Source organism: Mus caroli, chromosome 15, assembly GCF_900094665.2.
Source record: "Mus caroli chromosome 15, CAROLI_EIJ_v1.1, whole genome shotgun sequence".
NCBI lineage: Eukaryota > Metazoa > Chordata > Mammalia > Rodentia > Muridae > Mus > Mus caroli.
In genome coordinates this window covers 23716427-23733496 of record NC_034584.1, presented here as the reverse complement: position 1 = coordinate 23733496, position 17070 = coordinate 23716427, and the positions used below count along the sequence as shown (strand labels likewise).

At 41.3% G+C, this 17070-nt stretch overlaps 1 protein-coding gene across 1 annotated transcript in view; it reads right to left on the bottom strand.

The window, feature by feature from the left end:
* Dnah5 (dynein axonemal heavy chain 5) overlaps positions 1-17070 on the bottom strand; it is a 249534-nt gene that overhangs the window by 107996 nt on the left and 124468 nt on the right. The window contains exons 42-47 of the mRNA XM_021183130.1: positions 13910-14056; positions 10709-10950; positions 8488-8664; positions 7422-7623; positions 4449-4591; positions 3656-3790 (exon numbers count right to left, since the gene is read on the bottom strand). Coding sequence (XP_021038789.1) covers positions 3656-3790; positions 4449-4591; positions 7422-7623; positions 8488-8664; positions 10709-10950; positions 13910-14056 — 1046 coding nt within the window. The remainder of the gene's footprint in view (positions 1-3655; positions 3791-4448; positions 4592-7421; positions 7624-8487; positions 8665-10708; positions 10951-13909; positions 14057-17070) is intronic.

Below are 17070 nucleotides of genomic sequence, written 5' to 3'. Positions count from 1 at the left end.
GATAATTAACAGCCATCACATAGAATTAAACCATGCTCAGAAGAGAGAAGTTGTGTCTAGTGCTGGAAGCCTAGTCATCCATCTACCCAAGGCTGGTGCTGCAGTGAGCCTCAGAGAATAGCCTACTGCAGCCACTTTAGTGGACTGGCATAATTCCTAACTCTAAATGTATCATCAAATCCACAGACAGACCTCATCCATCGTCAAAGAAGCTTGTCTTTGCAGTACAAGGAAAATTATCAAAATGCACAAAAAGGGATCAGTGAGTGGGCTGTCCCCAGCTGATACATCTACAACACAAGTCCTCCAGCTAAGGCTCGGGGAACACTGAGCAAGAGGAGCAGAAAGAGTACAAGATCCAAAGGACTGGAAAGTCCTCTGTAACAAGGAAGCTACACCATGACACTTAACAATATGGCTGCCTAACCAAGACCTGAACAATGAGAACGCCAACAGATATGCTAATGTGGAAGTGGGAAATCTCACAGGATCCCTAGACCCAGAACTTAGGCAATGAGTGACTGGAGAGAGAGGGAGGATTAGTGCTTCTCCAGATGAGCCCCTTAACTGTTATTCTAATACAAGGTGGTCAGCTCTGAAACCATACAGGCACAAGCCACACTATGTAGATCTGGTGTGTGTGTGTGTGTGTGTGTGTGTGTGTGTGTGTGTGTGTGTGTTTGTGTATGTTTGTGTGTGTGTGTGTGCATGTTTGTATGTTTGTGTGTGTGTGTGTCCATAATAAGCAAAGAAAGAGACTGTCAGCCTGAGAAGGGGTCTCTTGGGAGGATTTGGAAGGAGGGAACCTGAAAGGAGTTGGACTTGGACGTTATGAAAGAAAAGAAGAGAAGTAGCAATATTTTAATTTTAAAATATTTTCTTCAAAAAATAAGGGGGCTGAGCTGGGCGTGGTTGTGCATGCATTTAATTCCAGCACTCAGGAGGCAGAGGCAGGCAAATTTCTGAATTCAAGGCCAGCCTAGTCTACAAAGTGGGTTTCAGGACAGCCAGAGCTATTCAGAGAAACCTCAACTAACCGGTACCCCCAGAGCTCGTGTCTCTAGCTGCATATGTAGCAGAAGATGACCTAGTCAGCCACCATTTGGGAAGAGAGGCCCCTTGGTCTTGCAAACTTTATATGCCCTAGTACAGGGGAATGCCAGGGCCAAGAAATGGGAGTGGGTGGGTAGGGGAGCAGGGTGCGGGGAGGGTATAGGGAACTTTTGGGATAGCATTTGAAATGTAAATAAAGAAAATATCTAATAAAAAATACAAAAAAAAATAATAAGGGGGCTGGAGAGAAGTGGCTCAAGGGTTGACTGTATACTGCCTTTTCCAAAGACCGGAGTCTGAGTGTCAAGTATTTCACAAGTGCTTATAACTCCAGTTCCAAAGGTATCTGATGCTTGACCTTCTCAGTCACCACCCCCATGTGCACACTACACACACACACACACACACACAAACACACACAACACACCCACCATACCACCACACCACACAAGTGCAGAGGTATGCATGCATAATGTAAACAATAAGAGTGATAATTGACAACTATGCATAGAAGACACTGAGGGAAACTTTTCTCACTAGTTTAATATTTTGATGCAATTTTGTACCGTCATTAACAGGAAACAATCTGTCATTGCAGACTCAGGTCAGTCCTTTAAGTTTCACCCACTAAAGCAGTCCACATGGAAGGTGTTTTTTGTCATGGTGTGGTACAAGAATATATGACACATTATGTCTCATCTGGTAAGAATCTGAGATTTTATACCCTGTTACAATGTATCATGAAAGTCATGTGAGAATGCTACACCTGTGAAAGACAAGACAAAGTGGCAATTTAGGAAAGAGTTTAGGAAAGGGATAAAACCTCTTCTAGAAGAAAATTAGACTTGAATCAAGAACAGGCTATGGCTCTTCCATGCTGATGTTATGGAGTGAAGCCGGGAGATGTGGGTTACACAGGGAAACGGGGAACAAAAAGGGAACTCAAAAAGTCTCCATCACAGATGACTCTAAAATCACCGAAGAATAAGAAATAATAGACACAGAAAAAGCAAATATTACGGAGCAGGTGAAAATTGGTACAGTAAACTGAATGCTGATACTTCAGTCTATGTTTCTGCATATTCAAATGCTTTTATTTCTAATTCAGGATTTTTTTTTAATTAATTGTACAAAGTAAGTAACTTTACCATGGCATTTCTGTATGTGCATTTTTTTTTACTGTAGTCATGCTGTCTGTTGCCTTTGCTTGACCTCCTTTCTTCTTCCACATCTCTAAGAGTCAGCACATTATTCTTACAAATGTTCCCTCACTAGACTACACCTAAAGGAGGAGGCGGGGGTTCCCACTGCTCGTGGGCATGTACATTGGTTCAGTCATTATGGAAATCAGCAAGGTGGCTCCTCAAACTATTTAAAGCAAAACTTCCATATGGTCCAGATATAACCAGCAGTTAAGTGTCTCCCCCCACCCACAGAAAAGATCAAAGTCGCTTCTGAGTGTATCCTTCTGAGTCTGGCTTATTCCACTTAACATAATGACATAAACTCCATCCTTTTCTTTTCCTTCTTTTTTTTCTCTTTATGGTTAGATGAAACTCCACTGCATATATATACCGTGCTTTATCTGCTAAAAGCTACCTCAGCTGATTCTGTAACTCAGCTGGTAGAAGCTCTGCATCACTAAATGTAGCAAGTGTGTGTGTGTGTGTGTGTGTGTGTGTGCGCATAACCCAGTCACTCTGACTCCCACACTGTGTTCCCAGAACCAGCATAGCTGGATCAGATGACAATTCCACTTTCAATGCTTTGAGGGGCCTTCCTGCTGACTTGTGTAGTCGCAGCACTAATCTACATTCTCATCAAACTGTATATAAATGTTCCTCACGATCCTGGATCCTCCCAAATACTTGTCTTCATTTGTTTTCTTAATAACAGCCATTTTTATGCAGGTGAGATAGAAACTCGGTCTAGCTTTGATTTGCAGCTTGTTAATTCCTAAATACGTTGAACATTTCTCCTTCATGTTTCCTTCATGTTTGCATTTCTTTATTTGACAAATATCTGAACAGATTATTTTCCCAGAACATTGGATTATTTGGGTTTTTGTTTGTTAGTTGGCTGTTTGTTTTTTTTTTTTTTTAGTTAAGTATTCTAGCTGTTGTTTCTACATCAGATGAGTAGGTACCAGACGTTTTCTTGCATTCTGTAGGCTGTCTCTCTACCTTATAACTTATTTTCCTAGACAAATATTTAATTTCATAAAATCCTACATGCCAATTCTGAGTTTTCAGTGTCCAACTCAGAACCTGGCTGTCTACACCTCAGGTTGGAATGTTTTGCTATGCTGTCCTACATTTCCACACAAGTATCTTAAACACCACTGAGACCTGAGGCACCTTACATACCCTCTTTATCCATTCTCTGAATTTTTCTTATTTCTTCATCATTTAAGACTATTTAGTATGACCTAAGGAGAAAGAGACTTAACTACATTTGAATGATAGAGACAAGAGAAGACATTGTTGATGTGATGTCATGATCATGAAAATCTGACAAGGTTGCAGGGCCCATCCACATGAAACAATTTGAGCCTCAGAAACTGGCACAAGCCTGTTCCCAGGGGTGACATCAGAGGCAGTACCTGAAACATCACTGGGGTGGTCGCCGAAGAAAAGTTTAGATTCTTGACCATGTGACTTTCAGGGTCAAATTTTGACATAAATCCTTTGATGATGACTGTTTTGGCTGTCCCTTGTTCACCAATTAACAGCACAGCCTAAAATCAAGGAGTTTAGAAGGAATGAAATAAAACAAACAATATGGGTTGAAGTGTGCCCTACCAGCCCACCAACCCTTAAACTGAAGCAGGAATCCCCAGTACCTCCCAATATGACTGTACCTAGAGAAAGGGGCTTTGCAGAGGTGGCACCCAAGTGATCCTGCCTAATGATGGCTTTATAGAAGCAAAATACCTAGGCACACAAACACCAGAGATGTGTGCGCACAGAAAAGCACCTCAAGAAGTAAGGGGACACCATCTCTAAGTCAAGGAGCAGGGACTATGAACAAATGAACCTCGTCAAAACCTTGATCCTGGGCTTTCAGCCTCCAGCACTGAGGAAGTAAACTGTCATGGTTTAAACCGCTAAGCTTTGATATTTTGTTAGAACAGCCACAGCAAACTAAGTCAGTAACCAGAAGGGAAAGAATTATCTTAACAAAAGCAAGTCAAAATTCATCTCAATTGAGACTTAGGAGTGTTCCACACACCAGGTTGTCCTTTTGAAATAACAAAGGCAGTTCAGTCATTTAGGTAACACCTTCACTTATTCTAAACCGAAACACAAAGTAATGTGAAATAACTGCAAGGTTCTTTTATATTTTCATATGACCTTTAGAGTAGCCTCTTTTTAATAACGGTTTAAAAGTCATACCTTGCCTTGTTTGGCAATGGTTTTAATTAGGAAGTCGGTCCGCACATTGTCCACATTTGGCACAAGGATAGATCCATATTCTGGGGTGGTGTCAGGTGGATACACATATTCTGGGGTACACGTGCTCCAATGCCTCCAAGTACCTGAGAACAACAGAGGGAGATTCACGCCTTCAAGCTAATATTGTACACCCCTGTAATGATCAGGCACCTTCAAACTGCCATAGAGATATCTTCAAATGCTCACCACAAAGCAGAGATCATTAAGGGGGTATGGATATAGCCCAGCTGGTAGGGTGATTTTTCTACCATGGACAGTTTCCTGGGTTCAACCCCTGGCTTCATGTAAAACAGGGTCTTCTACTTTTCTGACTGTTGCTATAATACAAATCTGAACAAAAACATCTTAGAGAGGAAACGTTTTACTTCATTTTATTCTTCCAGGTCATAGCCCATCATTGAGGGAACACAGGACAGGAACTCTGAAGTTCATGTACTGTTCTTATACAGCTCAGAACCACCTGCCTAGATATGGTGACGCCCACAGTGGGCTGTAGCCTTCTGTATCAGTCGCTAATCAAGACAATCCCTCACAGACATATGTCCACAGAACAATCTTTTCTAGAGAATTCTTAGGTTGTGTCTCTACTTTCAGATGACTCTGAGCTGTAAAAACTTGAAAATTAAAACTGACTAAGATATCAGGTACAGCCGCATGCATTTGCAATACAGGCTCTTGGGATGTGGAGGCAGAAGAATCAGATGTTGAAAATCATCTTCAACAACATATCAAGGTCAAGGCCTATCTGGGCTTTGTAAGACCATGTACCCAAAATATTAGTCAGTTATAAACTTTGATACCTGTCAGTTAGCTTCATCAAAACTTCCTAAGGAATTACTCCAAATGAAGTTCTATATTTGGCCATATTCTGAAATGTTTTAGAACTACTTTCTCAGTACGTAGCTTTTCAACAATATAGTGTACATAAAAATATAGAAGACAGCGAGAAGCACGTACCTGAAGCCATTATTACTTTTAGATATTAAGTCTCACAAGCTTTTCACTGGGAGAAAGATACTAGATGGTATGTGTATGAATATGCATAAAAATACAAAATTGCTTCTATGTATTGTATATATATGCATTATATGTGTTTGTGTACATGTAGATCATTTTAAAGTATATACTGAGATAGATAGATAGATAGACAGACAGATAGATAGATGATAGATAGATAGATAGATAGATAGATAGATAGATAGATGATAAGTAAATAGACAACTATAGATATAGACACCTATATTTTAATGTAATTTTTATACCAATTGTTTGTTTCATTGAATGGTTGATGTGTATCTATGTAGGAAATTTGCCTCAAGTCATTAAAGATCTCACCTGCCTTGCAAATGAAACTTGTACCTGGAACTCAAAGTAAAGTTTGAGGAAAGAAACAATTACTATATTTCTTTGTACATTAAAATCTTATTTCAGATTTGCCAACAAATGGATAACACTAGAAAATATCATTCTGAGTTAGGTATCAGAGACCCAGGAAGACATGCATGGTATTCATTTATAAGTGGATATTAGCCACAAGGTAAAGGATTCCCATGTTACAATCCACAGAGCTAAAGAAGCTAAGTAACAAGAAGGGCTCAAGTAGGGACATGTAAATCTCACTGAGAAGGGACAACAGAATAAACAGCTTAAACTTCATGAGTAAATGGGGAGAGAAGACTGGATGAGGATGGGTTGGGGATGGGAACAGGAGGGATCAGGATGGGGTGAGGATGGGTTGGGGATGGGAACAGGAGGGATCAGAAGTAGGGAAGAAGGAAGGAGAGAGTACTAGAAGAAATGGCTGAAATCAGGAGGCATCTCTGCCACAAGCTAGAACCCTAGGGTAATGGAAACTCCCAGGAATCAAGGAGGGGGACCTTAGCTAAAACTTCTAGCAATTTGGGATATGGAACCTGAACTGGCCATCTCCTGTAACTCCCACCAGAAGGCAAGACTTCCACTGGATAGACTGAGACATCAACCCAATCACAAAAACCTATGATGTACAATTTGTCTGGCCTTCCAAGATGTGCTGGGGAAAAGGTAGCACAAAAATTGTGGGAGTGGCCAACCAATGGTTTGTCCAACTGGAGTCCCCTGCTATGAGAACGGGCCCACCTATAATGCTGCCCATAAGGTTAGGAGCCAGAGGCTGGATAGCCCAGGGACATATGATAGAACCAAACATAAACGGCATTAGAAAAAAAAGTCAATGAAATAATTCCTAATGACATTCTGCTATACTGACAGATTGGTGCCTTATCGATTATCATCAGAGAGGCTTCATCCATCAACTAATGGAAACAGCTGCAGAGACTCACAGCCAAACATTAGGCAGAGTTTGGGGAACCGAGGAGAAGAGAAAGGACGAATGTAGGAGCCAGGGGGATCAAGGACAACACAAGAAAACCCACAGAATTAACTAACCTGAGCCCGTAGGAAATCATTAAGACTGAACCACCAACCATAGAGCACGCATGAGACTGTCCTAAAGGCTCTGCACATATGTTACAGTTGTGTAGCTTGATCTTCTTGTGGTACTCCTAACAGTGGGAGCAGGGGCTGTCTCTTCTCTGTTGCCTATGTTTGAGACTCCTTCCCCCTGCTGAGCTGAGATGTTGAGCCTTAAAGAAGAGGTGGTACCTAGTCTTACTGCAACTTGATATGTTATAGCTGGTTGGTATCCATTAAGGCAGGCCCTTTTCAGAAGAGAAATGGAGGAAAACTGAATTGGGGAGGGGAAAGAGAAAGAAGGGAGGTGAATGGGGAGGGACTAGGGAGAGAAAAGGGAGGGCAAACTGCTGTCAGGATGTAAAATAAATAAAACTTAAATTTAAAAAAACATCCGAGCATTTTAATTCTCACTTTAATAACCCAATCCATCCTTGCACCCTGCATGTAGAGCACGCTCACCGTCCGGCGCGACATAGTAGTCGAACATGGTGTCCCCAGCGTCCGTCAGCTGTGGCAGGTGCAGTGTGGGCCCTCCTCGAGAGTGCAGCCAGAGTTCCATCCTCCGGCGACCTTCCAACTCCAGGACTGCGCCCACACTCCACATCATGGCAAAGACAAACAGCCTCCCCAGGTGCTCTGGGTCCACCTCCCCGGCCTGCTCCTGAGGAAGCAGAGAGAGCATTCTCTTCTCATTACCTGGTCCTCGGTCTCCATCTAAAATGATAAATCTAGGAAAATGATATGAGCTGTCCCCAGGAGAGGAAAAGAACAGTACAACTGAGGAGCGAGCAGGAACCCGCGTTCCAGGGGTGCTAACTGGTTTATAAAATAAACAGAAACAAGCTAGCAAGCTCTCTCTGTGGGTTAAGGCATTCGGCACAAGTCCTGATGGCCTGAGTCAAATCCCCCATACCTGCATGGTAGAATGAGACAACCAACAACCCACAACTTGTCCTCTGACTTCTACACACTCACCAAGTAAATAAATAAAATACAGTAGAAATATTATTAAACAAAACTAATGACACTTAATTTTTTTCTTTTTTTTTTTTTTATGAATCATTCCATTCGTTTACATCTCAAGTGATATCTAACTTCCTGGTTGCTCCCCCATCCCACACCCTCCCTCTCATCCCTCCCCCTTGCCTCTATGAGGGTACTCCTCCACCCACCCACCCTCTCCTGCCCCATTCCTCCAATATCACCCTACCCCGGGATATCAAACCTCCACAGGACCAAAGGCCTTCCCTCCCATTGATTTCAGACAAGGCCATCCTCTGCTACCTATGTATCTGAAGCAATGGATTCCTCCCTGTATACTCCTTGGTGAAATTTATTATATAATTATATTAACCAGCAACAAAATTCAATTAATGGCTTGATTCATTCGAAGAAATCGATAAGGGAAAACCGGTGCTTCTGAAGCCTCTCCGAACCCCCACCACATTCTCACCAACCAACCCTAACCAACCAGTTTCTAATGCTCTCTCCACAGTGCACTCAGGAGGAGGGTACAATCCCTTACCTTTGGGGGGATCAGGCCTTGCAGCATGTGGGTGCTCTGTGTGATCACAAAGGCTTCCAGTACCTCCATCTTGAACTCCAGGTTCTGGATGCTGAACCGATACAGGTCCGGGAAAGTCTCTGCATACAGCTGTCGAAGGATTTCAGCCTCTTGAGGAGACCGTCTCTTGAGAAAACCCTGTGGGTTCACACACTCGTGCATTGGTGAAACCAGGAAAATAACCATTGGGGCATAAAAACATTTTCACAGCATTACTAATTAATTAACACTAACTAACAATTAATAATGACACAAAGTGATATTGTGCTTAAGATGCATCAAGCCTGGCTATAAACTCTTTTGTATAATAATTTATTCAAACCTTCAAAGCAACTCTCTGAGATAGGAACTGCTATTATCCCCCTTTGACACTTATGTCTTCAGTAAGCTACCCAGCGTACCACAGTTGGTAAGTGACAAGACCAGAATTAACAGTCAAAGAGCCTGTCTACATCATTCACATGTGCTGGTCCAATGTCATGTGTCAGCCTAGTGGTCTTTCCCCCTTCCACTATGAACTGTCCATTATTGCTGTCTTAGTTCATCTTATGGTCAGTTGGTGAGACTTTATGGTGCAGCTTCTGACATTAGGAGACAGAATCTTATGGCAGGCTCCTGATCCCCTGAAGATACTACATTATTTAAATGCATGTGAAAATGTGATTAGGTATAAGATTACTATAAAAATCCAGGTAGGGTATAATAAAAGTGCACTTTATAAGGAGCAAACTAGCTCAGCGGTTAAGAGCACTGACTGTTTTTCTGGAGGTCATGAGGTTCAAATCCCAGCAACCACATGGTGGCTCACAACCATCCCTAATGAGATCTGATGCCCTCTTCTGGGGTGTCTGAAGACAGCTACAGTGTACTAACATATAATAAATAAATAAATCTTAAAAAAAAAATAAGGAGCAAGCTAAATATTTTTAACTTAATACAATAAAAGTATTTTTCAAACAACTTTATAAAATTTAAATATATTGGGGGAAAATCATGTAGTTACAACTGACTTGTGTTCTGTTGTATCTGTGCTCACCAAGCACAGTTATATAAAGAAAATCTACTGTTAATACTTTAAGCATATAAAGAGTCCTTGGTCTCCTCCCTGGAGATTCTAACTTGGTAGGATTCCAATCTGACACAATTACCTGTATTTTGTTAAATAATCACTGATGAGTACTTTTGAATATCCAAGAGCACCTATACTTCATTTTTAATGGATCGAAAAACTAACTATGCAATATGACATCTGTAAAAGGCATTTTAGCATCATATTCAAGGGTGTCAGTATTGTTTTGCTATAAACCATGCTCTTTTGTATCTCTCCATAAATGTTATTAAGTCTAAAACCCTTTAGTAGACCAGATCCATGTAACTTTTGAAAAGACGTTAATAAAGGTTACAATATTCCTATACAGATAGGAGTATAAAAGTATAGTGGAAATATAAAATAATACCGACATAATTTAAATTAGAAAGTTTTAAAATAAAATCATCTTCAAAATATAAAGGCAAATAAAAATTTTAAATCTATCCATCTATGTCATAAAAATCACATAAATTAATTATCCAGTAACACTTACACTTATCTTCTAGTACAGATTTAATAAAACATATAAGCATGCACGGTATGCAACTATAATAAAATTCTAATTAATATATTCTATTATATATTGACAGTAGTAAGCTACTATACTGGTCATGAATTGATATGACATTATGTAAAATATTATTTCTAAGCACAAAGTTAAAAATTAATATTATGACAACTGAATCTCATAAAAAAGTCTTTATATGCAATTTTAACAAATCGTCTTTAAGTTAAAATTCTAGAATGGTTGTTCCCAGATTTTATGTGAACAAGTACCTTTCAAAACGGTCATGAATCCCCAAAGTGGTGATATTAAATTTTACTTTCAATCCTCAGACACAGTTTGGCAGGATTATTGATTCACGTAGGCCTGACAATTACCTGGAAATCACAGTTCTAAGTGATTAGGAGACTGGAGAAGCCTATGAGGGGCAATAAGGGTCTGAGCAGCCCCCCACATACAAGGGCCTTTCAGAAACAGTAGGATAAAAAGCCATTACATCACCAGCTGCAGAAGAATCATCATGCTTACAAAGAATACTAAGGATGCCTTCCCTTTTTAATTATACAAAAGAAAGGATTCAATCATACCTCAAGAATAGGACTCCAGTCGAGGACCGAGGAACTCATGAAAACCATCCCATTTCTTGAGACGGTGGCGGGAGAAGCATTGTCAATGTTATGAGGTTCAAAAACAACCTTGCAGTTTGGAGCCATGGGAATCCGGTCGCCATTGGCCAGAGTCAGGGTTTTATTATCATCCAGCACAGAATTCAGATTTTCAATCCAGATGGCATCAACTGGACCATCAAGAACAATCCAGATATGTTCCCCTGGACGTCACCCAAGACAAGAGGAAGAGAGCACACGAGAGCACAGGTGCCTGTGTAAGTAGCTATGAAGCTTGAGAGAGCACTGTAACTCTCTCAAGAGTTCAAGAACAGGTATATAATGCCTGTTAATTTTAAGTAAAACAAGGTTCTCGATGATGCCTAAATTGCATGAGAACAAAGAACCTTCTAAGTTCCTTAAGTGGCTGGAATGTTCAAAGCATAATCAAACCCAAAACTTCTTCGATCCTTGGACAAATTCTAAGCACCTTTCTGTATGTACCATTGTTCTAAGGGCTGAGATGTGACAATGGCTGACATACTGTACCAGCTTCAGAGGGTTTACATTCTATGTGGGAAAGACAGACAGGCAAATAATCGGAGAAACAACAGGAGCAATTTTAAACAGATTCAGAGAAGAGGCACTATTGTAGATAAAGTGTCAGTGAAAGATTTTACACAAAGAATGAGGTGATTTAAAGACCTAGATGCATCTATGATCTTGTCTATGCCGCATCTATAAACAGGATGTACAAAGACCCTGGAGCAGGAACAAGCTTCAGGTGATAAAGTGGACCTGATGCTTTGTACCCTCTAAGGTGAGATACTGGATTCTTATTCCCAAAGATTAAATAGCATAGGATCAGAGAATGAAGGGAGGTGTTCAGGAAGGGGTTGATGTCCTGGTACGAGGAAAAAACCCTTTACCTCTCTATCCATGGAAGGATACAACCAAAAAAAGTTGGTAGCCCTCAAAACAGTGAGAATTAAACACCTGTCTGTTGTCTGCAGAGCATTTTGTTTATTCTGTTGTATTACAGCAGTCCAGATGGGATAAAGAGAAGAAAATAAGGCAGTAGGATGGGAAGAAATCAGACCTAACTAACAAGATAAGGGGTAGTATGTCAGTACAACAGGGAAGACCATGGGACAGGGCAGGCAAATTCAGCCTTGCATATGTTCAGACCCAGCAGAGATCCCACCCAAGAGTTGTTGACCTAGAAATAAGGATAAATCAGGACTGGATGTTAGACATGTAGAAGCTTGAGCTTCCAAGTGGCCCTTAAAGCCATGGAGGCTGCATGAGTTTCTTCTAGACCAAAAAAAAAAAAAAATGTAGAGAGAGACAGGAAGCCTGAGAACAGATACCATGCAACACATAGATTTCTGCCAGGGATAGTGGCACTGGTGCCCCTCCACCCTTCTGCCTTTTAAAGACATCCCGTTCTGGTGAAAGTGGGAGGGTAACCTGCAGGAGGGAGAATCTCTGAGCCCAAGCAGGCACGATTCAGGAAGAAGAGCGACTAGTTTTGTAGAGATCGCTGGAGACAGAAGTGCAGTGAGAAGAAAAGGCAGCCTGTGCTTTAAACGCCAGAAATCACCAAAGTCCTTCAGAATGTTATCTCAGGAGACAATGGGGACAAACTTGATGGGAGTCACATAGGGAGATAAATGGAGCTAGAGAATGACAAACGGAAGAAGTCTCAACAAAAATGCAAGTGTAAGTGAAGGCTATGTGCCTCATGTGTGCCTCAAGTGTAGCTCCTGCTCCTGTCTGTCTCCCTCTGGTACTCACCAATCGGATCACTGCACAGGTCTAACAACGTTTCCCTGCTGTGCTTCCCTGTGAGAATTCCACGCAGATTAAATGGCTTGGGATCCCTCATGAAACTCACTCAGCTAACAACAGGTACAATGCTGACCCGAGCACAGGTCCCTTTGAAAGCCAAAGCTTGCCTCCTCTTTAGAGCAGCTGCCCTCTGAACATGCCAGGAGTTAAAATCCCATCACCATGTCTACATTTACGCTGGGTTACTGAACATATTAGAAGCAAATTTTTATTTTCGGGAAAAATAACAGGCACCAATAAGAGCATTTTCACTTGATGACCAATGTTAAAGGACAGACTCCTTCCTTTTCAAGAAACTCTAGATGATGCTATCTTAAAATACATGTCAGCAGGGGTCTGCTGCCCAAAGTGAAGGCAGGAAGGATCTGCCAAGAGCTCCTCCCCCCCTAGTTCTTTTCCTTTTTTCCATTGTCCTTTTCTCTCTCAGAAGTGAGAACACACAATGAGAGGTGAGCTGCTACCATTGCTTCCAGCTGAGGTGATATTCTGAGAACACTGTGCTCTGTTTACAGTGTCTATAAAAGAGACAACGCAGACTGAATAGCCAGCCCTTAAAGGTTTGCTTGAACAGTCCAGTGCCAGTGTCGCCAAAACAGAAAGATTTGCCAGCTCACGTGGGTAGATATAATGTTCTGCCCCCCCAAAAGCTCAGTCCTCTATATGATTTCATAGGAGAATCAGTTATTTTTTAAAAAGAACAAGCTGTATAGAGGTAAGTGTTACATTTTAGACTATGCGGTGACCATAACAACAATAAAAATCACCTTATTCAATGCTATCAACCTTCCTTAACAACTTTTCTCTACTTTATTCTAAAATATTATAAGGATGTGTAAGTATTGTTTTAGAAAATAAATATCCTTTAAAGAGGAGGCGTTTAGAGCCAGCAAGAGAGGCCAGCAGATAAAAATGTCATTGTATGGAGCAATATGGCAGAAGGACAGACCCAGCAGCCAAAAATAAATAAATAAATAACCTCCTCTGACTTCACCATAGGCACTGTGACTTATGCACACACACACACACACTTGTGCATACACACACATACATACATACACGTATGCACATGTACACATGCATATGCATATACACACACAAGTGCACACATGCATGCACACACTCTATGTGCACAAAATAAATAATTGAAATGCAACAAAAAATGTTAAAGGTGAGGTTTAAGTGTGTTAATCAAAACTTTCATGACATCAACACTCAGAAATATAGTAAAATCTTTTACTTAGTCTTGGCACAACACGACTGCTTGGTAATTCTGTCTAGACATCTAAGATTTCGTTTAGAAGTGCATGTTTAACATAACGTTTATTCCTCTACCTTTCTTTGCTTTCAATGTCTTCCTCCAAAGGGTAGAAAATATTCCATCAGTCCAGTCGTTGGTGGCCACATCGAGTCGACCAAACATCTGTGGGGCAGTGATTGCTTTGGGATTCATCCTCATTTCTCTGTGCGGCTTTCCACAATCTGCAGCAAGTGCATCCAAATTTTAAACATCTCAGGCATGGCGTGAGCCAACATGAAGCAACATTGCACTAATTTGTGGTCTACTGTCAGCAAGCGGTCAAAATACGAAAAGTGAAAGATTGAACTAAAATATATGTCATTCTGCACTCCAAGTTATAATTAGCCTTGTTATCCTTTATTGAGCATGGCACTTAGCTGTGTATGAAATAAATTCACATTGCCTTGGGGACAAAAGGGATGCCATGCTGAACAATGCAAGTGCTTTCTCAGTGTGTATAAGAACGACCCAGTCCACTGGGGGAAGTCCTACTATAGAAGACATGAAGAGGGAGGGACACCTCCCCTGCTTTTATTTTTTTCTCTTTTTTGTTACTGAGCTTAAGTGGTTTTTCACATTCTTCAGTCTTCAGGCTGGGATTTATATCATCTAAGTCCCCTGATTTCGGGTACAGAAGTACAAACCAGCTGTCCTAAATCTCTGTTGGCATTTTGTCTAGGCTCTGCCCCACAGTTACCTGGCAATAGCCAGGTGTGCCTGGCTCACTACAAAAGGGGCTACTTGCTCTCTCCTCAGTCTCTTGTTCTCTTACCTTCTCCTCCTCTCTCCCCATCCCCCCCTCCATCCACATGCTCATGGCTGGCCTATACTCCTCTAATCTCTCTCCTCTCTCTCTCTCTCTCTCTCTCTCTCTCTCTCTCTCTCTCTCTCTCTCTCTACTATCTCCTCAACTTCCCTCCCCATGCCCTAAATAAACTTTATTCTATAATATGCTGTCATACCTCAGGAGGAAGGGATGACTCAGCATGGGCCTGCAGAGGCACCCCCTTTCCCCACACCATACTGCACCTCCACCAAACACATCTCTGGCTTCTCGTTCTTTTTATAAAACACAACAGGCTCCAATTTATGAATAGCAGGTGGTGAGACTTTGTGGCATCCACTACCATTAAACCAACACTCAAGAAATTCTCTCTCTCTCTCTCTCTCTCTCTCTCTCTCTCTCTCTCTCTCTCTCTGACTCGTGTCTATGTGTATGTGTGTGAGCATGTGTTGTGTCTTTGCGTGTCTATGCATGTCTGTGTGTGTGCATGTGTATGTGTGTGCATGTGTGTATCTGTGGGTCTGTGTGAGTGTGTCTCTGTGTATCTGCATGTATGTGTGTGTATATGTGTATGTACTATCTGTGTGTATAGTGTCTGAGTGTGTGTGTGTGTGTGATATCTATGTGAGTAGTATCTCTGTGTATGTCTGTATGTATGTGTCTGTGAGAAGGTGTCTGTGTGTGTGCATATATATGTGTAGTGACTGTGTGTATATAGTATCTGTATGTATAGTGTCTGAGTGTGTGTCTGTGTGTATGTATCTGTGTGTGTACTATGTGTATAATATCTGTGTGTATAGTGTCTGTGTGTGTGTGTGTGTGTGTGTGTGTGTGGTATATCTGTGTGTCTGTATGTATGTGTCTGGGGAGTGTCTGTGTATGTGCATGTATATGTGTGTAGTGACTATGTGTGTATAGTATCTGTGTGTGAAGTGTCTGAGTGTGTGTCTGTGTTTATGTATCTGTGTGTGTCTGTGTGTATATTTTCTCTGTGTGTGTGTGTGTGTGTGTGTGTGTGTCTGTGTGTGTGTGTGTAGTGTCTGTCTGTATGTGTGTGTGTATGTGTTCCCTACTGCATGACTTTCCCTAGAGAATCTTAACTGAAACACCCACTTGGGAAAACAGAGCCACATTTCTAATTTTTAGAAATCACAAAGCTAATTATGGTAATTATTTGCAGAATTTTATGATGCAAAAGTTCAACCTACCCACAGCTGAGCTTTTGCAATAGGTGACATCCGTAATACTCTGGGCTACATTACATTTTTTTATACAATCAGACTTGAAAATCTTTAAGTGTATGTTGGTCAGTTTTAAAGGTGAAAACTGCAATATTCTATTGCACATAAAATATAAAGCATCAAATGACATCCAGGTGACAGGGCTTTCATTTTCATTTGAGATACAATAACACTTTATTTAAAAAAAAAAAAAAAAAAAAAAAACACTGTGAGAATAAATCTCCGACTTTAATAATGTTGCTTAGATGCATTCCTCTTGAGTCTTTCTCTAGGTATTTCTTGGCTGAGTCCTGACCTCTCCATCATTGTAGACCTACTGTGAGCACCTTTTGTACTGTCAATCCTTACACACCTTCCCCCTGCCACCACCCCCACCCCCCACAATAATCGCTTCTCTCCATGGCCATCAGATGGTTTCCTGCAAGCAGGGGAGATCATGGCACACTGAGCTCAATGGCTTTTCCAGACACACAGAATGAAACCCAGGGGCTTAGTATACTTAGAAAGCTCTCCATATCCAAGACAGATGCTGCCTTTATTTAGGCTTCATGAAGGCAGAGATAGAGTTCCTTGGATTCTTGGAGTCTTCAATGTAGGGACAAAGAACTAGAATAAGTCAGTAAATAGCACCTCACTTAGCTAGTCAACTATGGGATAAACTTCAAAAACCTGTGAGGAGGGGCATTGGCCATCAGCACTTCTCCTCTACTAGTTAGTTCCTCTTCTTTGAGTCACTTCGTCATATTGAGATGAATAGAGAGCTAAAGGTTGAGAGAGGTTTCTGAAGCTAGAGTGGGACCTCTCCAAGATGGTGACATCTACAGCAAGGAACTGTCAAAGGAGAGTCACACTTGATGCCAAGACTACACCTCTACACTCAGCCTTATGACACCCAGCCCCACCACCACCCACAAACAAATTATATTTCAGCCATGCCCATCGCCACACCCAAGTATTCCATACTTCCCCATCGCTCCTCCTTCAGAGGCTCTTCCTTCTGTGACAAATGCCTTTTACCCATCAGCTACTCAAGCCTTAGGCCTCAGAGGAAGTAGTGCCTTCCCTGCAGGACCCTCTATAACAACTTAGAAAGTTTCTCATCCCCTCTTCCTCTGTTCCCATTATTCTGCAAACCTTCCTCCTAACAGACACGTTCGGTCATAATTGTCTG